Source organism: Anolis carolinensis, chromosome 2 (genome assembly GCF_035594765.1).
Source record: "Anolis carolinensis isolate JA03-04 chromosome 2, rAnoCar3.1.pri, whole genome shotgun sequence".
In the NCBI taxonomy this organism is placed as follows: domain Eukaryota; kingdom Metazoa; phylum Chordata; class Lepidosauria; order Squamata; family Dactyloidae; genus Anolis; species Anolis carolinensis.
The window spans coordinates 145041516-145066106 of NC_085842.1; the positions used below are offsets into that span (position 1 = coordinate 145041516).

Here is a 24591-nt window from a genome sequence, read left to right on the forward strand (position 1 = left end):
AGACAGATAACACTTTATAGACAACAAGGCCAATCCAGCCGCTGCAAGGGATGCCAAGAAATCCAAAAGTAGAGACGTAGGGGCCGACAAAGGATCTGTGTTGCGCTGAGCAACAACATCCGTGAATCATTTCCACTTGGCAGCATAAGATTTTTCATAGAGTCACAATAAGCCGCATTGAGATAGCTGTCACTGCTGAGGACAGCTCTGGTGCTTCATGCGCCACGCCATCAGCCGGAGGTGGAGCAGATGCAGCATCTGGCCGGAGTGGGACGAGAGGAGATCCGGCCTGCTGGGCAGGCGGATGGAGCCCTTGGTGGACAGGGCCAGAAGAGGTGCACACCATGACTGGCGAGAATGCAATCTGCATCGTCTTCATCTATGTTTGCCATGAGCCTTGTTAGAAGGGGAATAGAAGGAAACATGTAAAGAAGAGGACCATGCCAACTGAATTGGAAAGCATCCCCCAGATAGCCTTGGCGAGAGCCGCGAGGCATCCTTGCACAATAAAGTTCGCACTTTGCGTTGTGTGGTGCTGCAAAAAACATCTATTGCAGGTTGTCCCCATCTGTGAAAGAGAGTGGCGATCTCATCGGGGTGTAGCGACCAGTCATGCGTCGATTGTAGTCATCTGCTGAGCTGGTCTGCCAGAGTATTCTCTTCTCTTCTTCTGATGTAACCGGGTCGCAAATCTGTAATTGTAGCAGTATTGAATGACTGAGGATGGTGCAATATCGCTGCCTTGCAGCGTTTTAATTTTTGTATACTTTTTATCATGTTTTAATTGTTTTGTTTTATAGTATATTTGTTGCTGGCCCTCGTGGCAGAATGTAAGCCGCTCTGAGTCCCCTCGGGGAGAAGGGCGGGGTATAAATGCATGTAATAAATAAATAATAAATTCTCCTGGCAGATAGATGGCGGTGAGATGTATGTTCCCAAGAACACACCAGTCCCATATTTGTAAGGTGAGTTGAAGAAGTGAACGGAAGCGGGTGCCTCCCTGTTTGTTGACATACCAACTCACAGTCATGTTGTCTGTCAGAAGCTGCATGACTTGACCGTGGAGAGAGGGGTCGAATGACTTGAGCGCCTCAAAGACCGCCAACAGCTCTAGGAAGTTTATGTGATTCGTGGCTTCTTGTTGGAACCAGTGACCGTGAGCGGTGAGGGTCCCCTTGTGTGCGCCCCAGCCTTGCATCAATGCATTTGTTGTAAGATGAACTGTTGGCTGCCGTGGCCAAAATGTCATACTGCTGCTGATGTTGGGGTGGTGCAACCACTATTGAAGGGAGTGACGTACACTTGCAGGGACGTGCAGGATGCAGCAGGGGCTGTAACGAAGAGGGTGAAAGATGTGCAGAAACCGTGACTGGAGTGGCTGCAGCCTGAGACATGAGAGTGGAGTCACTGATGTCGTGGAATCCATATGGCCGAGAACTGACTGAATATGGCTGGACGGCACCCCTCGCTTCCTGATGATTTGAAGCAGCAGTGACTGAAGGGCCTCGAAACACTGCTCTGGAAGGTAGGCTCATGAGGTCATGGAGTCCAGGGTGTCTTCAATGAACTGAATGCGTTAAACCGGTTGCAAGTGCGACTTGGCTTGATTTATGACAAGGCCCAGATCTTGAAGAAGGCATAATGTAGTGTTTATGTCTTAGAGAAGACGTTCACTAGTCTGGGCGACTAAAAGCCAGTCGTCAATTATGGGGAACACCGTGATTCACAGGAGCCTAAACTGTGCTGCCACCACCGCCATGCACTTAGTGAACACCCGTGGTGCAGTGGAGATCCTGAAGCGGTGGTGTTCTGCTGCAATGGCGATGTGAAAGTAAACATCTTTAAGGTCTATGGTGGCAAACCAAGCACCCCGTGAAAAAAGGGGGAGAATGGTGAAGAGTGTGACCATGCGAAACCGGCGTGAAAGAATATGCCTATTAAGGCCTCTGAGGTCCAAAATCAGGCATTGTCCACCATCCTTTCTGGACACGAGAAAATATCTAGAGAAATAAGCCCGAGAAAAAAGGGATGGGTACAAGGGAACAATTGCACCCTACTTCAGTAGGGTACGGACCTCATCCAGAAGCACCTGGGAGATAGGGGTGGAGCGAACGCATCTCACCTTTGGGGCAGATTTAAACTCAATAGAGTACCCATTTTGTACTACATCCAAAATCCAGGCATCTGAAGTAATAGATTGCCACTTCGGAAAGAATGGCACAAGCCGTATTCCAAAACAGACCACCAGAGGTGGTTGTTGTGGTGAGGTGGAAGGTAGAGATGCAGGAGGAGATAGATTCCCCAAAGAACCTGACACCGTGTGTGTAGAAGGTGAGCTTTGTGATGAAGACGATGAAGAAGCACTAAAAGCGACGCCTCAGCTTAGCCTGGAACTTGCCTTTACCAGGCTGCCGACCTCTCCCAGCCTGAGACTGTCTGTCCGTGGAGGGAGACAGAGCTCGAGGGAACGAGTGTTGTGATGTATATGAATGGCAAGAAGTCACAGGAGGCAGCTGCCAACGGGCTTTAGGCTGAGACGATGTTTGCGATGAGAAGCCATACTTATTGGCTGCCTGTCGTGATTCCTGCTTGGTCTTAAGATTAGTATCCGTGTCCAGATTAAACAAGGTGTCATCATGCCAAGGTAATTCTTCTGCAAGAGCCTTTCCAGGCTTAGAGAGAGTGGATGTCCTCAGCCAGGCATGTCTGCGAATGGCAGTAGCTGTTGCAAAAAACCTTCCCGCTGTCTCTGCGGTGTTTTTGGCCATGTCTTTTTGAGCCCTGGCCCAAAGCAAATCCTCTTGCTGGTAAGCTCGAGGAAGAGCCTGCTGATCTGCAGATAGGAGTTCTAGGTAAGGTGTCATCTTGGTCCAAAGAAAATGCTGGTAGGCATAATGGGCGAGGCGTGCCACAAAGCCTTCACCTGTGTGGACCTTCTTCCGAAAAGCCTCCATCTTCCTCTCATCCTTATCCGGTGGAGTAGTGAGTGTCTTTTTGGAATTCTTTCCTTGATGGACATACACCACAATAGAATTTGGCTTGGGTGGCCTTGCTACCCATTGCACCTCTGCCAAGTCAACATGATACATGGTATCATAATGTCTTGCCACTTGTGGCACGGTTCCAGGTGGAATATCTGGTGATCTGGCCAGTTTAATCAAATAAGGAAGCGATGGTACTGTGGAAGGTGGAGGCGTATATTCTTCCTGTTGGTCGGAAGGAAAGAGGGGATCTTGAACCAACTCTGGTGCCTTTGCTGCTGGCAAATCTAAGGCTTGAGTAAGCTGAGTCATAAGGGCCACAAAAGAGGAGGTATCCTCAGGATGATTGGGCTCCTTGTCCCCAACATCAGCCTCTGGCTGTGGAGGGGTATGGCATGAGGGTGCATTCATCATGCATCGAAGCATCTGGTACCATAGGGGCTTGCCCTGAAGCAGCTGGTGTGGCCACAGGCTGGCGCTGCTTAACAGATGCCGTCTTCGGCGTCTTCCGCTTCTTACTGGAACCGCTCTTCTGAGGTGAGGCCGGGTGGGGGGACTTAGAGCGGCGGTGTTTCAGCGTCGCTGTGGGCACCGCTAAAAGCGGCGGCGGCTCTGAGGTCACATGGCATGGAGACGCCGCAGGGAGAAGTGCCTTTTCATACAACAACAGTCCAAAATCAATATCCAAAAGTGTAGTCAAACAAATCCAAGGTCTTTATCCAAAGAATCCAATGTAAGCACAGAGAGATATGCTCCTAACACTGCCTTTGCAAGGGTGGAAAAAAGGAACTAAGGCTACATCCCTACCTGTTTCTTATATTTCCTCTGGAGAGGAATGATAGGGCTGTAGTTAAAGAGTCAGAGAGCTTGTTATAGGTTCCAAACTGCTGCGCATGTGTGAGAATTTCTACCATATGTGTGATTTCACAGAGACCATGAAGGAGAAACAAGTTTTCCACTACTCTGAAGTGGCTGTTCTTTCCTTCCTTTCTGGATGCCTACTTTTCATAGCAAAAAAGTCCTTCTTGTATTTCCCTACCTGTAGGAAATAAGATCCACACCCAACACCAATGGAGCTAAGGTGATGTTAGCTTCTTCAATCTAGGCTCCTTGAAAACTCTGCAATTGCACTTTCTCTCACCCATCCACTCCAGCCTCACCCCGGCTCATCCTCTGCTGGGTCTCATGTGAGGTCAATAAACCTTTCGGCGAGAAGGTTCTGACCTCTGGTGAAGGAGGCTAGAGAATAAAAAAACGCCATTGATTTATATGCATCAGTTATGGGACAAGAGCCAGTAAGCCTTTTAGCTTCAAGGCTGACAGCTCCAGCTGCTCCTTTTGGCAAGGACTCTAAAAATCTGAGCTATATATGCTCTTTCTTTGCCAAAAAAAGGGGGTTCCAATTTTACATCAAGTGTGGGCACAAGACATGTGAAACAGAAATACAAATTCCAACATGAGGGGGAAATCCCAGCAAATTGGCTGCACTGATTGTTCATCAAAACCCAAATTTTCAAAGAGTTTGGAATGTTCTGCTGAGGATTTGGAGGACGTGGGGATGATGGAGGAAAAGGAAGAATGGTAATGAGAATGTATGGACATGAGATAATTTTTTTAAATTAAAAAACCATTCTCCTTGGTTTTTTTAAAGCCATCTACTTATGAGTGTATTTTTAGGTAGCTCCTCTGAAACCAGTCTATTTTTCATCAATTTCCTCAATATTAGAAAAAGGGGTGTGAAGGGTCCAAGAGTTTCAGTACTAAGAAACCAGGGAACTCTGTGGCCGCTGAATTGGCCTACAGAACACAGCGTAGAAAAGGTTCCAAGTTTGCATTATCCCTGTCTTTTCCAGTCAAGATTGGAGAAGCCCCCCGACCCGACTGAGCTCATGTTAGGCAGGTACATTCCCTTTCAGCCTCATGTGATCAGTCCTGCCTGAAATCATGTAAATTGCCGAGCTCTTTGGCTCATTTGGCTTAGAATTTCCCCTGCAATGTAACCTGAAGCTAAATTAAGCCCTTGTCTCTTAAAACCAAAGGTTTATTTTTATTGTTGTTTGCTTGTTTTGGAAGCAGTATTGTATAGGGGTGCACATGAAAAGCAGACTATGTCAAAGATTCATGCAATTTCCTTATCTGATTGATATTTGCATATTGCATATCAATCTACATGAAGAAGCAAATTTCATCACAGAAATGGAAACTCAGTTCAACCCAAATTCTGCCTAAATGTACATATACCAAGAAAAGGTTAACAGTAAGGTACTGGTGGCTCTACTTGGCATTTAAGATTTGCTAGAAACTTTCCACAATTATTTTTTAAATGAAGCATTTACTCTCAAGACATTGAATATCATGGCAAGACACAAGTTTTGTACTTACAGAGCAAGCCTGTTGCTACTCCCAGCCCTGGCTTTGAATGAACACTTTAATACTTGAAGAGGTGAGATTTCATTTGTCACCTAGCAATAGGGGACCAGGGCCATTAGGCCCTGCTGTCATGACAACATGGCCATGCAAGACATCCTATAATGTGTGCTGTGATTCCAATCTATTGTATCCATGTAGGTAAGAGAAAGCAAAATGTTATTTCTGGAAGTTTTAACAAGAAGTACTCATAGTGATAATAAACGGTTGTTTTACTCATAGCAATTTCCAGTCTAACAAATCTAAATAAATTCAAAGGGTTAAATAAAAAAGAAACAATAAATTTCCGGCTTATTTACCTGCATATCCCAGCGTGCACCTTCCATGAACAAACCATGGACACATGCGCCTTCCCGGGGTGTGCTGGTGAAATCCTCGCGGTTCCTCTTGCTCACATCACAGTGTAGTGTCATTTTGTCCAGGGGCCATTCATTTTTTCTGGCTGTAGACTGCATTATAGCTGTCAAGAAAGACTGGGGGTTGAAAAATCCTGCCAACCACACTGCAGATGGGAGCATGAAGTCCCCGGTCCATGTCTCAAGCTCCTTGATCCGATTTAGAAGATCAGCAAACCAGCTACCCAGACCAGCCATGGACGGATAAGCCCTCTTTGTCCATGACTCGGGTACAGTGTCTAAGAAGATAGCATTCTGTAAGTTCTCCATATCACTGGTCATGGTTAATTCGCCCTAGGAAATGTGTAAGAGAAAGAAGCATGAAATGAAAAACATTGATTTAAAATGCAGCCAATATGTGCAAATTCATTAGCCTTGATGCATAGTTTCAATAGGGGTTTACTGTGTATCAAAAAGTTCCACATTCAAAGTTGCAGAAAATAGTGAAGGACACTTAGACCCCATCTACACTGCCATATAATGCAGTTCAATGCATTATAACAGTACATTTTTAGAAGGGGTATCTGTTTTTAGGAATATGCTATTCAAAACATTTCATTTTTTTCATTCCATCTGTCCAAACATGGTTTTGTAGCACAAAAGACTAAGAGACTCAGGACAAGGAGGTGCAGGGTGAGCAAATATCAGGGTAAAGGAGCCCTGTAATTGATGAAGGGCTAAGAAGAAGTCGTAGGACACATGGAACTGGAACAAAAGGAGGTTCTTGAGGAATGTATCAGGGCAGTGCTCAGGACAAGATGCATGCAACAAGGGCAAAAGGAGCAAAAGGGAAGCTAATCAAAAAGCAAGCAATATAAACATCAGTACCAATAAGCACTGGTCTGAAAAACAGGAACTGGTGGTAAAATGAAGAGTGACCTGCTGAGATTTTTGGACAGCACACTCACTGAAAAGTGGTCCTTTATATAAACTGCTATATACAATTCTTACAGACATGTAGATTCAAAGCTCACTATGGTACATGGAATTAGTGATGTACAGTTGAGTTTCCACATAAATGGATTCTATGCTTGCAGTGTAGATTATCCATGAACTTGTTCTGCTGAACCTGCCTCCCAAAGATGGGACTGCTGGGTAAACATTCACAGTCCCCCACAAAGCCCCCCCCCCCCCCCCAAAATGTACCAGGTAAAAAAAACCTGGTTTACTCATAAATTGGTTACCCAGATAAATTTCATGAGTAAAACAGGTTTCGGGGGCATTTGAACCCTTTTGGGGGATTGAACCCTTAAACCCGCCCCCTTTGGCTATGGCCCTGCTCCCTCACCATGCTTGGCTCCTGATCTTTGGGTCAGCATGGAACCAGGAGGTCAGGGGGAGGGGAGGGATCACTGCATGTACTGTGTCTGGCTTTCGAAGATGGAACTGCAATGTGAATATTCACATGACAGCACTATTCTCAGGAGGGCTGTTAGAAACCTTGTATGGCATAGGCAGTGATCAATAACCTCTCCCCACCCCCTGATGTTCACAGCAGGGCACTCCCACCTTTGGGAGCTGGTTGTACCACACGTGCCAGCCTGATACCTCTCTCCCTTGGCCCGGGATAAACAGACACACACAGCACTTCACTTAACACTGTGGATCTTGGTTCCATTTCCTCTTCTTGTGTACTGGATGAACAGATATATGCACATACATGAAAATGGAAAGGAGCCAGGATCTGCAGATGAGTGAAGTGGAAGTGGCATGCTGTGCCTGCTCCTCCTCCTCTTCCCCAAGGACCACTGTAGCTCAGTGCTCCATCCCACCCCTCAGAGATCCTCACGATTTCTCCACTTTCATGGGGAGCTGCACTCCTGGAGGGCTGACTGCAGTTCTTTGAATCCTGGCAACGGAGTTGAAAAAATGATCAGGAAAGGAAAACAGGCTGTAGCAGAGCTACACAGAGAGCCATGGAGGAGAAGTGAGCCAATACCTAAGGATCCTGGCAACAAAATTCAATTGTGTTCATTCTACAGTCATTAGTGTGACTTTTTAAGAAGACTCAACCATGGGCAAGAAGGGCTTTACAACAATATATTCATACATTGATCTGAAACAACCACTTAGATCTCTGGCTGCCAGGTTGTTATTTTAGCTATGTGATAAATTTGCTATCCTGAGCTTTCATATTATTTGCTACCTCTGGCAGTACTCTTCTATCATTTAATTTGTTTTTTAAAATATGGGTATTGCAAACTAATGTTTTACAATTCATCTGTCCTTTTATATAACTCTCTATTTTGGAATACAGTTCTTAGTCACACAGATTACTTGCTTTCAATGGACTGGATGCAGTTTTTTCACCACTCTTAAGGCCAAATTCAATGTCCTGTCTTTCTTTATCTAAAATTGGAGGCAGTGTTCCATCTTAGCCTTTCTTCCAGGTACAAAAATGTTTTATGCTTACCCCCAAATTCATTTTCTTCCCACCACCAATATTCAAATGATTGAGCAAGACTTCTACCTTTAGCCCCAGGTCCAGCTCCTTCAGTGACCGTCTAATTTCACTTGTAAGGAAATTCATCCGCTCACATTCCTGGAAAGCAACAACAATATATGGAGTCCTCTCTTCCATCTTTGCCATAAGTTCAGGGATGTTGAATTCATCAGTGAGCTTCTCCAGGATATCATCCAACAGGGTCTTCACCTGCATGCCAAAGGGATCAGATAAAAAGGTTGTTGAGACCTAAGCTCCCCCCCCCCCCCCCAGAAGGGACACATGTACTGGGAGGTTGCAATACTTGTTGCTGTATTTCTTGTGAATTTAAAGACTGTCTCAAGGCTTATCTACAAAGAAAAAAAATTCTGGAAATATTTAGACATTCCCATTCTTCTTGGTTTGATTTCATCTGCATATTCATGGTTTTGCGTCCCAACTCTTTCTTGAAATATCCGGTTTCCATCCCCCCCCCCTTCCTCTGTGTTCTTCCTTCTTCATCTCCACCGCCCAAGCATGATATCTAAGCTCAGCCATTCCGTTTAGCTTGGATAAGTGAGACTCTATTGTACCAAGAAACAAAATGACTCCTTTTTAATTTACAAAATGTCAAATATTATGAAGGAGCTCCCTCCCTTACCACACACATATTCTTTTTAAAATGCCTAGTTTGCCCCTGTACCTTTTTTTTTTGAGAGAGAGAGAGAGAGAGAGAGAGAGAGAGAGAGAGCGAGAGCGCTAGTTTGGGATAAATGAAGCTATAAAAGGAGGGGGGAAATCAAAGAGCATAGCATACCTTATCAAACTATTTATGAGCAATTTTATTCATGTATTATTGACTAACATAAGATAATTTTAAATGGAATTTTTAGGTGAACTCTCTCAGAATACTGTAAACTCAAGAAGAATACCAATTCACATGGATGCCTGCAGCAGTCTGGGCTCCTTACTCTGAGAGAGCTCACAATGAGCTGGACATCAATGCTGTCTAATGCATTTATATCAGTTAAATGGGAAACTGGACCATTCCCTGCATCTAGACATTCCCATGCCTGTTACTTGTCACCAGTTAGCAATGTCTGCCACAAACCAGAAAGCCTGTTATATGCTTCCCTCCTACTAGGGTTCTGTACAGTAAAATGAATGATATTACAAAGCTGCTAGCTCTGTTGAGGCTTTCTCAGATTCCCATCTATCATTGTAGCAGGGGAAATTAAAAAAATCCAGTAGAGCAAAAAAACTGAGAGCTAATAATGACAGCAAACTTTATCAGTAGGCAAAATGGCACACACAAAGAATATTTGCAACTTTCCCTTCCCAGGTTGAAGAGCAGGTCACTCAAAAACCAGGAATCCCATCAGGGGTTTCTGAGTAATAAACCAATGAGAATTTAGTCCAATTTTCAAATACAGAGTGAACACAAAATAGGGAATTTCATTTTCTCTTGAACAGCAGCAAAAACTACCATAACCATTCATTCTATCATGTGAAGATAAAATAGTTTAGGATTTATGTCCCTGTCCATAAGAGCTGATCAATAGCAGAAGAGACCATCTCAGAAGATAGTGGTTTCTCCTGAAGGCTGAGTGGCTACTCTGACACATTAGCTATAGATTTCTGAAGCCGGTAGAGGACTTGGACCTCTGAGATATCTTCCAGGTCCACAATTATGGGATCCCTTTTGCTTAGGGCTATAGAACAGAGTGCTCATGGGTATTTAAAAAAAACATTAATATTAGAGTTCTTCTTTCAGGCTTGAATGGAAAGGAATTTTGAGGGAAGTCAAAAGCAAAATTTTTGAGGGAGGACTGAACAGATTCTTACGTTGATCTGAATTTCACCTGAAACATGTGTATGTATTTATGGTGCAATCACTGATCATTAAAACCCTTGAAGAGAAATTCGCCTTTACAGGTGTATCTTTTGATAAAAGATAACAGGAAAAGAATAAACACAATTTAAATTTCTTGGCAGTGAAAGATGGATGCTACATGTCCAAAAACTACATCTGTTTACCCAGGCACAAGTTGCACTTCAAATTCTGTGGTCAATGGCATTATCAACAAAAGCCTGGAATTCAGGGAATCTGATAGTCAAGTCACATGCCTTTTTACATGTTGGGAGCATGTTACCTGTTTCACTTTCACTCAAGAAACTATGATTTGACAGCATCCCCAAACAGAGCATGTGTGACTGCAGTTGTGTTGCAGAAGAGGTCATGTGCATGGCAGCTTGAAAATCTTTACTACCTAAGGCAAGTAGTCTTGGCTCTAAAATGCCAGAAATAATAAGTTTGGTGTCAACTACTTACACTCCAGTCTCTCTGTGGGACAGGCTCTGGATATAAAGATCCTCAGTTTGGTTATAAAGATTTTCTTTGTAAATCACAAGGTGAAACGGTGCTCATAACCACGTTTCTAATATTGACCTTTCTGCACCTCTTAAGGCATAGACTGGAGTTTTAATGAAGTAAAACTTTCCATTAAAGGAACTTAAGAAAACTTACACAGTTTTTTCCCTTCAGCATATTTTTTTTAGACCTCCATACTGTGGGAAGTCAAGTAAGAAGAGAAATAATGAAGAAACTGACATCCTCAAATCTGATTAAGGGTGTGTGTATATATCAAGTCTGCAGTGAGAAGACATCATCCTCTCACCGAGTCCATCTCTGATTCATGGCTGCCTTTTTATGTCCGAAATTTGTTGCATTTTAAATAGATCTTCAGAAAACCTACACTTGGTGGGCACAGTTTCCAGGTCTCACACTTTGCCTACATGAATTCCTGTTATTGTTTGAAGCTTATTTGGGATACAGTTGTGTGTGCATTTAAATTTGGGTAGGTAAAGGTGAAGGTTTTCCCCTGTCATTAAGTCTAGTCGTGTCCAACTCTGCTGGTTGGTGCTCATCTCCATTTCTAAGCCGAAGAGTTATCCATTATCCATAGACGCCTCCAAGGTCATGTGTATGGAGTGCCATTACCTTTCCATTGGAGCAGTACCTATTGATCTACTCACATTTGCATGTTTTCAAACTGCTAGGTTGGCAGAAGCTGGAGCTAACAGTGGGAGCTCATCCCGCTCCCCAGATTTTAACCACCAACCTTTCAATCAGCAAGTTCAGCAGCTCAGCAGTTTATTCCGCTGTGCCACCAGGGGCTATTTTTTCCACAAACATTTTTTAAATGTATGCATTTTACTGGATTTGGCCATAGCAATTCAATAGCATGTGGACCTTGGCCTATATCCAGTTGATCTGGGGGGACCATAATGGATACCTCTGGTGTTCACTGTTCCCATCGCCCACAATTCCAGACTGATGGTGCTCCAGCTCCTGCCAGTCTGCCATAAATTTACACATATGTCCATAGACAAGTGTGTGAGTCTGCAGTCTTGAACCTGCAGTCATAGCTTGCTAAACTCCATGCATGAATGTGGCAGGAAAAAAGGCACCTGCCTTACCCCAAGGCACTTCCCCATTCTCTTTGTTATGCATTGCAGTAGCAAACTTGAAAGATGAAAAACCACCATCTGGATAAACTTCCGCTTCAATCTATTGGCATTTTATGTGACAGCCAAAATGTACTTCCATCATTATTTAGACTGAAATGATAGCCAATGTCACCAACAACATTTCTTAACAATGGCTACAAAGAATCATTACTAAAACTATAGGTTTAAGGGCATTCCTTAGCACCAACTAAGTGTGTCTGCTGCTTAGCTAAAATTGAATGACTTGCCTAAGTTTTTCATACCTTGGATTGTATTTGGAATTACAAAATGAAACCAAGGCAAAGTCACACCAGAATGCCATTAACTGTTTCCAGTATGTTCCCTACACTCACCTTTTCCTCCCGGGTGGCCCCTCCACCTTCTCCGAGGCTGGTATCACGGGGCTGCAGTTCCAAAACAGTACGGAAGAGCTTCTCTGAGGTTTGGGTCAAGAATCCAATTTCTGCATTGGGGTGGAGTCCATAAAGGTAGGGGGACTCAGCAGGCAAGGTATCATCTATGTACTGGAAAGAAGATAAATCATATGGTGTACTAATAACCAGTATGGTGTACTAATAACCAGACCGGTTGCAGACATTGCCAGTTACTAAAGCTGTTATGAATATCCAATATAAATCCATTTTTTCACTTGATTTAATGTGCACCTGGAAAGCAAAGGTCTCAGCATTTGGTTAGGACAGTGTTTCTCAACCTGTGGGTCCCCAGTTGTTTTGGGCTTCAACTCCTAGAAATACTAACAGCTGGTAAACTAGCTGAGATTTCTGGGAGTTGTAGGCCAAAACACTTGGGGACCCACAGGTTGAGAACCACTGGGTTAGGAGTAGACAATTGTTGCTAGTGGTCATCAGTGAGGGGTCACTTTTGTATCAATCTTCAGGGTTTCCTCATCAGATGATGACCATCACAATCCTACATCATTCTACCTAGAAGTAAGCCACAGTGACTTCAGTGGGATTTATGTCAGGTAAGTGCATATAAGATTACAGTCTGAAGTCTTTTTGTGCAAACTGGTATCATTTTCCACTAGGTTTGGACAAAGAAAAGTGCTCATTCTATCCATGCATGAAGTGAACAAGTGCATGATGAACTGTCACATCACCATTAAAGCGGGCTCTTCAGAGATGACTGTCAACTGAAAAGGACTGGAAAATGAACCACCCACCAACAAACATGACAAATTAGAGACAGGAAACTGTGTTTCCTATCACTCTCTCATATGAAATGGCAACGAGACATGAAAGAAATATCTATTACTACAGTGAATACTACTTCTACTCTTTTCCTAACTCATACCCTGTTTCCCCTAAAATAAGACATTCCCAGAAAATAAGACCTAGTAGAAGTTTTGCTGAATTGCTAAATATAAGGCCTCCCCCGAAAGTAAGACCTAGCAAAGTTTTTGTTTGGAAGCATGCCCGCTGAACAGAACACCAGAGCATGCAGGATCGGTAAATGTACATACCATAGATTGTTGTACATGGAAATGATGGTAGTAACAAGAAATTCTTGATAGGATTCACAGCTTTTCTGGTTATGCTGGTTTGTGATGACAACTACTGTACAGTATATAATAAATGTTCATTTGTTTTTGTTTAACAATAAATGTGAATTCTTCATCATGGAAAAATAAGACATCCCCTGAAAATAAGACCTAGCGCATCTTTGGGAGCAAAAATTAATATAAGACACTGCTTATTTTCGGGGAAACACGGTAATTCAACAAGGCTCACAAGAGTTAAAATAGATACAGTTTAAAATTCACATAATGCAGAAGTTAAAAATATAATTATAGTATCAATAAAACTAAAAAGTTAGCATTGCTAGAACAAGCCTAAGCTCGGAAATTACTAATTAATGAGCTCATTAAGTTTTTAACTTGCTAAATTCCAGTTATGACTCTTTGTTGCCTATTGTTAAAAATTCACTAGACTAACTAATTAATGCAGAAGTAAATCCTCAGCTTTAAAGAGTCAGGTGATTCTAAAATGTTACAAGTTGTTCTAATGGATGGCATTTTCTTTGACATTAAGCCTCGTTGTAATCCTATTTTCCTGCTTCTTGGCAGAGGGTTGGTCTGGAAGGCCCACAAGGTCTCTTCTCTATGATTCCATGATTCTATGTACGTACTTACAATTGCTCCCAAAGGACTAAGCACATCAGTAATTACATAGAAAGTTGTCCTTCTTTCTTGGCTTCCCCTCTCTTCCACACACCCCTTCTAGGCATCATACAACTTTGTGGGGTTTGGTATATACAAATAGATAGAAATACAGTCTCCCGTGCCTATGAATAGTATCTTCTTTTTTAAAAGAAAAGGAATACCTTTTAAAAAAAACTACATAGAAAAAGTTCCGTTCAACTAAATGAGCAAAATATATGGCTCTACCACTGATCTTTGCAGATTATACTTCTTGCCAGTAAGTGAAAAGACAGAGTGCATGAAGCGATTCAGTAGTTCAAAAAATGTGCTCAGAAGTACTCAAAATCATAGAATCATAGACATTAATGATAGAGAATACTTGATGAATTAACTGATCTTTGTAGCCAACCGCTTATTGTTTTGTTTGCCCTGGATTACTCTCACAACATTCCTAGAGTATATACTGTAATTCCTTACTGTCCTTTTCCACAAGGACGGGAATCATGTGATGTTCCAGATGTTTTTAGATTACAACTCCGAACAAACCTAGCCAATGATAAGAAATATTGAAAGCTGCAGTTCAACAACTTTTGGAAGGATACATTATTCCCAACCCTACTTTAACATCCCTCCATATAAACCTGTAATGAACAAGGCACTTGAATATATTGGTGTTCGGGAGGGTAAATACAAATCAGTAAAAAAACTTATTTGAAGAGGTTACAAAATGGGCTTCTATAGTTCAGGAAACCTTTCCCAACCTGACCATTTTCAAACAAGTCCCACCATTATCTGCAACAAATATATTATGGGCTTTGTGGTCCACTGGGGAAGAGAAATTCCAGGCCTGGGGAAAAACAAGATTAAAAGTAGTTTTGACAATCCCAGTAACAAAATATACTTCCTTGGAGTCAGCACTGACCACTTTCAAACCATTCTGTGCAAATTCTCTGCTCTGTCCTGGGAACCATCATTTTAAATAATAAGTTAACCAGCAACAGCAACCAAACCAATTAAATCATTTTAATTAGAGTGAGAATGAATTAATTTCCCAATTTCTAACACTTAAAATGATTTAATTAATCTTCCAAATTAATATTTCAAGCTTTAGAGCTGTGGGGGCAAGCAGATGCTGCATTTTTACTATTTTTGTTATACTTTTAAAGCAGTTCAAATTGTTTTAAAGTACGGATTTGTTAATTTTGTGATTTTATTTTGACCTTTTATTACTTGTTTTTAATTCATGTACCATGTTTTAATTTATCTTGGGTCTCATTTGAAAGGAAGATGGAATATAAATGTATTGAATGAATGAATGAACCTGGTGATAGCTGTTGTAATCCATGTTCCCTGGGAGCGGAAATCCTGGTGCCAGCAGGAATTCTCCCTCCAGCATTTCAGGCTTGATGAACTCTTCCAGGTAGGTCTTGCAGAGACGCCTGTCCCAATCATCTGTGATGTGTCCTCCATACATGATCTCTCCAAAGAGGTACCGTAGATCATCATAAGGAACCTGAACAACAGTGGATGAGGTGTTGGAAGCAGATTGCAATAGGTCCTACTTTATAACCAGAGACAAATCACTCTGCAACCTTCTAAAACTGATAGCTTCAGAGGATGCATTCACTTCCCCTGTTCATTTTTTTTAAAGTAGATAGCATGTAGCAGTCAAACCGCTCTATGCTACACACAAGAGATTTATTTAAAGAAACCCAGACTGCAGAACAAACGGTGTGTATGTATATGTATATATATATGATGATGGGAAGGGAGAAAAGGTGGGAGGATTATTACTTAAAACAAGGCTTTTCCCAGCAATTGAGACTAGATACATCAAACCTGGCAGACAAGTGTTTTTTTAAGTTGCAGTACAAAACACATAAAGCAGAAACAGCTATTCAGAGACATGGTCATACTATATTAGAAGAAAGTGGCTGGAAAATTGGCAGATATCTAACAGCAACTAAAAACAAACAAACAAACAAACAAGGCTGATGATAAAGATAGACATGAGATAGACATGGATGTATATATTAATGCACCTCACCTTTGAACTAGCCTCCAAGTAATTGTACAGAACATTGACAGAAATGGTGAGATCCCCAGTGTTAAAAGGGTAGGATCGATTCCAGCCCTGTGGCCCAAACTTGCGCCTTTCAGCTACTACGGCATGGAAATAGCAGAGGGCAAAGAGGATGCTCTTAAACTCATTTTCACGTGAACACATCTCCAAGGTGTCCTAGAAGGCAAAGGAAGAGAAACAGGGGTTTTTCTAATTAGCACAATGAAGGAGCCAATCTATTTAATTTCAGGTGCCCCCTCAGTAATACCGTTGCCCAAATGGGGACATATCTTTGATCATATGAATTCTCCTAACATTATATTTACTAGTACACATTTACCAGATAACCTTCTTTTCCTGGACATATCTCCATTTTCAGAACTAAAATATCCAAGCACATTCCTTTTAATATCCTGGGATTTTCAAGCTGTCCACTGCTGCTCTGCCTCTGATCCACCAATGCTATCTCTTCATTGATGACTTAATTGAAATCTCCCCTAGGAAAAGAGATGGAGGCCAGACTGGCAGAGTGCTCAGAGAAAGAGTGAGCAACACAGAAATTTGGTGGTGAGTCAGGAGAAAGGAGTGAGACATGGAGGAGGAAGGTGGGCCAGCAGAGCAGAGAGAAGGGCGGAAGGGCACGGAAGAGCCTGAATGACCAATTACAGGAAGCACATTTTTTCCTACATCAGGTTAGGATATTTTCAGCAAAATCAACCATTTCACAACAGAAAGGGATGATCTAGTTGACCTTTTCAGAATCCCTTTAGTCCTCAACAATTAATACAAATGAAAGTATATGCCCACAGCATACTATTAAGACGGATTGCTAACAAACGTTGGCTCTTCATAACAGATTAACAAAAGTCAAGTGTCTGGTCAGTCAGCACCGACCTAATGTTGGTTGGTTACAACAATGTCCCCAATTGGGAACTGGGGAAACAGCTTATTTACCTCAAATCTTCCAGATTCCAGGTTGCAAAAAAAGCAGAAAATAACAACTTTAGATAAAACATTCCCTGTCTTTATTTGGCATTACAGGTATTTCCAGCTGCAAAGCTGAAATACTGACATTATGCTGAAGCAACACCAAACCATACTCTTTGTTTAAAATGAATATAATAATAAACTTTCTGACTCTGATTGTCAGAACAGTGGCTCAAAACATTCAAATTAAGTTTGAGGCCACTATTCCCTGCTACATCAAGATTTGGGTTATAAGAGATATCTTGCAAGAACCTAGCTATTTTGAGAACATTACTTACTATTTGATTTGATTTTCAAAGGCAGATTAAGAATGAGGAAAGGTTTCCCTCCCTTTTCCTAGAATTTGGGATTATGAATGACAGCATATGAAAACAAGATGAGCCTTAACTGCACACAGATTTCTCATCCCAGAGAATACTGCTATAGCAAGAGCGACAACAGTGTTTTTAGGAAAAGAAAGCACATTTCTGCTTTGTGATAGATCACCCAAATCCTGCTTCCTAGGATTTGCAAATTCAGACATTCATCCCCTTCTGACAGAGAAAGACTTGGTATGCCTATTTAAACCACAGTGGTCTTACAATGAATTTCCTACTTACTGCCCTAACCCAGGAAAATTGCTAGTGTCTCCTTATCATGACAAGTGCAAGACTAACTTGTTTAGGGGAGCAGAAAAGCAACCTCCCAGAGATGTACATGAAATGCTGAAAGGAGACACTGTGCAAACAATGTTCTACAAGTGCAGGCTTTAATCCAGAGAACTCTATTATGCACAGAAGTGCCACACAGTATTTGATTTGTATTCCTGTAGGCTAGGTAAACTTATCCATGTCAAATTTAGTGCAATCCTACAAAACTCTGGATGGGTTGCCATAAGCACTGGGTATTTGTAAGTGCAGCTTCCCTCCAAGCTACCATTACAGACACTAAGAACCTCCATGGGGTCACCTAATACCTGGTTGAAGTTATCCAGTGCCTTGTGGAGGTTGGCATGCATCCCTGTTGGGGGTTCATTTGTGATTTTGATGGAGTTCTCCAGGATGCCTTGGGGTATGATGTGGCCTTCGGGTGAAGCTGCAGGCTCGGCGCTGATGAAGACACGGAATTCAGGGTGACCGCCTTCACTGTGCTGCTCCAGCTTCTTCTCCAGGGAACTCAGCCATTTGGCTACCAAGTGAATGTTCTAGCAGGAGAAACAAGGGTTGTTATCCCCACTGGATTTGAACTCAGTATAGGCAGCAGCCATTAAAGACTCTTTCCAGGAGGCAAAAAGCATTTCTCCTCCTTTCCACTTCAAGAGCAAGTACCTTGCCTAGTAGCACTCAGCCCTGCAATTCACTTCCACAGACATTAGCTGCACATAAAAGGATGTGAATTTCATACACTTTGAAATGCAAAATAATCAAGACAAATAACTAGCAATTAAGGAAACAGCTCTGAGTGTTTGTTTTCTCGAGGACAATGATATTCCATTTGTTAGAATAATGTACTGCTACTGAAGTAACATTATTCCTTCCAGACAAAACAAAGTTTCCACAGACAGCTGAAATAAAATCCCTTGATTATTTTCAATCAAATAACTCACTCTTCAAATCTGAGCCAGTTAGCAGAAAATCAAATTTCACATCCTGCATAACAGAGGTTTTAACAAATTTGCAGTGCTGGCACCTTTGCTTTTGCTCTCCCCCCCCCCCCCCCCACACACACACAAACCAGCTGCCAGCCATACTCCTGTTTAAGAGTACATAAAAGGCCAAACAGAATCTGAATTTTAAACATTCTTCCAGTGGAATTGAGCCATTAAAACAGAGGTGGTCACTGGCAAGTAGTAAGCCCTGGCTACTCAAAATATCAATATGGAAATACAATTGGGGGATGGAACAAAAAATCAGAGAAACTAAAGTGAAGACTAGAAAACAGTCCAAACTTGACACCATGCCATCTATCAAGAGATGCATTCACTGATTTTCTTGTTCCTATAGCTGTTTGAGGTGACTACTTATGTGGGGGAGGGGGTTGTGATTTAAGATTACAAAGGAAAAAAGAAATCAGCCCAATTTGAAATATATGCTAACTAATGACAAAGTGCTAAATGAAGGCATAAATTAGTCCATTAAAATCTACAGGTCAAGTCAGATATCAAACTAGATCAAATGTTCTACCTTAAGAATCCAGCAATGATAGCATGAGACTAGATAAAAACCCAATACAAAAAATATATCCAAAGCGATTCATATTTATATTTGAAATAAAAACAACTAATTGAAGCAGGAATCAGGACAGAAGCAGGTAGCTTCTGAGAAGTCTACATTTGTTTCCCAACATGTTTCGGATATCAAATGCAATTGTTGACATAAGCAAACCTAAAATGAACAAGAATATCCAATGGCAATGGCAGGAGACTTCAAGATCATTAAGGATATTTTCTACAGTAAGCTGAATTTATAGTCAGAGATATATATTTAAATCATTAGAGTAGATGTATGAAGGGTAATCACTTTGTTATGCGAGAGAATCACTAGCTTTGTGTGGGGGAGGGTGACATTATTCTTGGAAACAGTAGTTTATCAAGGCCCGGAGTGAACAGACAAAAGGCTAAAGAGAGGGTTGGACAAACACAAGTACCAAGCAGTGAGGGGACAATAATCTCAAATATAAACAACTAGGGGGAATGTCCCACGGGCTTAGATGTCTTTACACTAATGCCCAGAGCATGAGAAATAAATAAGATGAGCTGGAACTTCTAGCACAACAAAACAGTTACGATGTAATAGGCATAATTGAAAGCTGGTGGGATGAGTCCTATGATTGGAATGTAGCAATGGAGGGGTATAACCTATTTCAAAGAAACAGACCAAGCGATGCATGAATTCAATCCTGGAAACCAGGCTGAAAGCATCTGGATAAGAATTAAGGGAACAAGGACTGAAAAAGATGTAGTTGTGGGGATCTACTACAGACCTCCAAGCTAGATGGCAGAACTGGATGAAGCCTTACTTGATCAGATGACCAAACATGCAGAAGAGACTTCAACTACTCTGACAATTGCTGGAAAACAAACTTTACCAAAAGTACAAAATTCAACAAATTCCTCACTTACCTTGCAGACAATTTTATTGTCCAGAAGGTAGAAGAGGCAACAAGGGGATTAGCTATTCTGGATCTGATCCTAACCAACACTGAAATTCTGGTAAATGGAGTGGAAGTAGTGGGATCCTTAGGTAGGAGTAATCATGTGTTCTTGGAGTTTGTGATACAAAGAAAAGTTCAAACTAAGAAAAGTCAAATGCACATTCCAGACTTTAAGAGATCTAACTGCATGAAATTTAAGGAAATACTGAGTGTGATTCCATGGACAGGAATACTAAAAGATAAGGGATTTAATGATGAATGGGAGCTTCTTAAAAGTAAGATACTGATGGCACAATTGCAAACAGTGTCAGCAAGGCAAAAAAGTAGGAGAAGTATAAAACAACCAGAATGGGATAAGTTAAAAGAAACACGCACAAGAAATGGAAAAGGGGGGAAATCACCAAAGAGGAATTCAAATGAATAAGCAACATATGTAGGGAAAAGGTTCATAAGGTTAAGGCACAAAATGAACTCAGGCTTGCCAGAGAGATTAAAACCAATAAAAATATATTATTTGGTTATGTCAGTAGAAAAAGGAAGAAAAAGGAAACAGTAAGGACTCTGTGTGGAGAAGGTGGTTAAATGCTAACAGGGGATAGGGAAAAGGCAGATCTGCTCAACACCCTCTTTGCCTCAGTCTTCTCCCAAAAGGAGATTGGTAGTCAACCTCAGCGAGGTAATAGGGGAAATGCAATACAAAAATAAGTAGTCCAGGAATACCTGGCAACTCTAAATGAATTCAAGTCTCCAGGGCCAGATGAAAAACATTCAAGAGTATTGAAGGATCTAGAAGAAGCCATTTCAGAACCACTGGCAATAATCTTTGAGAATTCTTGGAGAATGAGAGAAGTCCCAGCAGACTGGAGGAGGGCAAATGTTGTTCCTATGTTTAAGAAGGGAAAAGAGAGGACCCAAACAATTATTGTCCAGTCAGCCTGACAGAAGTACCAGGAAAGATTCTGGAGCAGATCAAGGAGGCAGTCTGTAATTACTTAGAAAGGAATGCTGTGATTACTAAAATCAACATGGATTTCTCGAAAACAAGTCATGCCAGACTAATCTTATCTCTTTTTTCAATAGAGTTGCAAGCTTGGCAGATGCAGAGAATGCTGCGGATGTAGCATATCTTGATTTCAGTAAGGCCTTTGACAAAGTCCCCCATGACCTTCTTGCAAGCAAACTAGTCAAATGTGGAATACATCTGTAATTGGTTAAGCAACTGAGCCCAAAGGGTGCTCACCAATGGTTCCTCTTCATCCTGGAAAGAAGGGACTAGTGGGATGCTGCAGGGTTCGGTCCTGGGCCCAGTACTGTTCAACATCGCTATTAATTACTTGGATGAAGGTTTAGAGGGCGTGCTTATCAAGTTTGCAGATGACACCAAATTAGGAAGGATAGCTAATACTCCAGAGGACAGGAGCAGAATTCAAAAAGACCATAACAGATTAGAGAGCTGGGCCAAAACTAACAAAATGAATTTCAACTAGAAAAAATTTAGATACTACATTTAAGCAGAAAAAATGAAATGCAAAGATACAAAATGGGTGATGCCTGGCTTGACAACAGTCCATGTGTGAAAAATCTTGGAGTCTTTATGGACAATAAGTTGAACATGAGCCAACAATGTGGTGCTAAAAAAGACAATGGGATTTTAGGCTGCATCAAAAGGAGACAGTATCTAGATCGAGGAAAGTCATAGTGCCTTTGTTTTCTGCATTGGTTAGACTTGACTTGGAATACTGTGTCCAGTTCTGGGCACCACAGTTCAAAAGAGATATTGACAAGCTGGAAAGTATCCAGAGGAGGGCGACTAAAATTATCAAATGTCTGGAGACAATGCCCTATGAGGTATGTCTTAAAGAACTGGGTATGTTTCACCTACAGAAGAGAAGGTTGAGAGGAGACATGATAGCCATGTGTAAATAAGAAAGAGCCATAAGAAAGAGGGAGCAAACTTGAAACTAAGATTAAAAGCAATGGGTTCAAATGACAGGAAAGGAGATTCCACATGAACATTAGGAAGAACTTCCTGACAGTACAAACTGTTAAGCAGTGGAACTCTCTGCCTCACAGTGTGGTGGAAACTCCTTCCTTGGAAGCTTTTAAATAGAGGCTGGATGGCCATCTGTCAGGGATACTTTGATTGTGCTTTTCCTGCAAGGCTTGGGGTTGGACTAGATGGCCCATGTGGTCTCTTCCAACTCTATGATTCTATGATTCTAAAATGTATGTCGACACAAGCAGTTGAATGGCTTTGGGGGATCTAACAAATACAGTACACAGATTTGTGAAACAAAGATTGGCAGTTAAAACAGACAATAATCCTATTGCTAATCACAAATTAAGGCAATCTTTATGTTCCATCCTTTTCAGAATGTGAGTTGCTATTGCTGTCTCTTTGGGCAGGCTAGGTTTTAGCTGACCCATAACTGATTGTAGTAAGCAAAAGCAAAGCTGGCCTCTGGCTTGGGAAAGGGAGATAAATTAAGGCTGCCCATTGCTTTATCTTACTACAGTACTTGGATAAAGCTTAAGTTTTACTTCTTGTGACCTTCTCTAGCTTATTGAAAGATAAGATGCCCAGCTTTGCAAGTCCACTCGTACAATTTCATGTTCTTTATTTTGACTAGAACTCAGTAATGGACATTATGCTACAAAATCTTTGGCTTATCAGCCAAGGATCCAATATCTGGATCCAATTTCCAGCTCAGCTGCAAAACTAAGCCTTGAAACAGTTGCACACCTATAATGGACAGCAGTCTTAAACTTAATTATATAAGTCAACATGCAAAGACAGACTCATTCAAGTATGTACTCATATTATCTTGTTTCTCTTTTCAGTTGATGACTAGGATTAATCTGCTTGTACAGGATTCGCTTGATGATCAATTGCACTATCTTCCCGTAACACAGGATCAGTTCTAATATAATGTGGTACCTACTCATGGAATCTCACCACCTATGGTCTAACAGGCTTTCTTTAAATTATATTTATTATTAATGTTATGATTACGTTATAATAATAATGATTATTATTAACACTACTAACAATAACATGCTGATGCTAATTTTGTAACCAACAGTTTGGCATTTTATGGGTGAGGTTGGATTGCATACTGTTCAATGTAGCCAAATCTTGAAAAAAATCAATTTTCGCTACAAAATAAGATCTGCAAGGGAACTGGGATGAGAAATACCCAAGGGACTGCCTTCATTTTACATTTCAAAATAGGCAAACAAACCTTGTCTGCATCCATTGCATAAAAATGTGAATCAGAATACAGTTAAACTTATGAAGTTAAAATGTATGTCAATACATGTATTAAAATGTGCATCATAAGATAAAAGATGTTTCGAAATACATAGTTTTAAGATCAACTAAATTCAAGTATACATCTTTTAATTTTATATTCACATGTAAAAGGGATGGAATGGAGCTCTAAAGGAACATGTTAGAATCTTTCTAGACCAAAAATAGACTTCCCATCTATCCTTAGCTGTGATTCTCCAAGAAAGACTTTGATACAAGTTGGTCTGGAAGTGAAACAAAAATGCTCTACTCATTTAAAATGTAGTATTAAACAATAGTATTCATGCACAATACACACATCACACCACAATCCAAATTCAAAGATACAAAATTATCTACATATAGAGCAGATTCAAAGTCAAGGCCAAATTGACCAGATTCGAAGTCAAGGCACATAAATGCACTGTTTATTAATGAGATATGTAGGAAACAAAACTGCTTTCATTTATTCTCTTGTGCCCATATACATTGACAACCTGAATGGAATTGATGAGCTTGCCCTTCTTCCCCATATATATTCAACAGAGGAGATCCTGCCTCTGATCCATCCTGATCAATTCACCTCTTTTACTTGGATTCTTGGAAACATAATTCAGTTCATCCTTAAGTGGACATGAATCTAGCAAGAGGCAAGGGGGTCATATGAATTATCAGTACTAGCCTCACACCAATTAGGACCGGGAAGTTGGTGGTGGCATGTTTGAACAAGTGGAAGCTAGTAGGTTGTCAACTTGATTTCTCCTCGCCAGCTTTCTACATGCAACTACTATGCAACTACTGATAACTATCATGATCCTGTGTAAAGAAAATCATGTTAAATCAGAGTAAGGGGCTTCCTAATCCAGAATTTTGTTTCAGCATTGCTCACTATTGTCTGTGTGAATGAACCAGATCAATCAGTATTTATTCTTAGCTCTCTCAATACCAGGACATAGAGGCCATCATCATTTTATACTTCAAACACACACGATCTGCAAGAATGTCAAAACAAATGGAGTACCCTGTACAGTCCCAATCTGGATGAGTTTCCAAAAAAATTAAAGTGAAATCATTTAAAATAAACAAAATAGTAATTAGGAAATTGGGCAAGAAGCTTTCCCCTATCATGTTCTGCAATGGAGGCTACAGATATGGTAAAACATTTGGACTAAGATTCTCTTTCCAGTAGTTAGCACTCCTAGTGTTCATTCACAATCCTAGGATT

At 41.2% G+C, this 24591-nt stretch overlaps 1 protein-coding gene across 5 annotated transcripts in view; it reads right to left on the minus strand.

Moving 5' to 3' along the window:
* The window catches only part of dnah9 (dynein axonemal heavy chain 9), a 302000-nt gene that overhangs the window by 30577 nt on the left and 246832 nt on the right, over positions 1-24591 (minus strand). For 4 of the 5 annotated variants that reach the window (XM_062973996.1, XM_062973995.1, XM_062974000.1 and 1 more), the window contains 6 exons: positions 17901-18128; positions 15944-16135; positions 15218-15409; positions 12089-12259; positions 8274-8456; positions 5708-6097 (listed from right to left, as the gene is read on the minus strand). In XM_062973996.1, coding sequence (XP_062830066.1) covers positions 5708-6097; positions 8274-8456; positions 12089-12259; positions 15218-15409; positions 15944-16135; positions 17901-18128 — 1356 coding nt within the window. Of the gene's footprint in view, positions 1-5707; positions 6098-8273; positions 8457-12088; positions 12260-15217; positions 15410-15943; positions 16136-17893; positions 18129-24591 lie in introns of those variants that run through there. The other variant, XM_062973997.1, reaches the window with a different exon arrangement.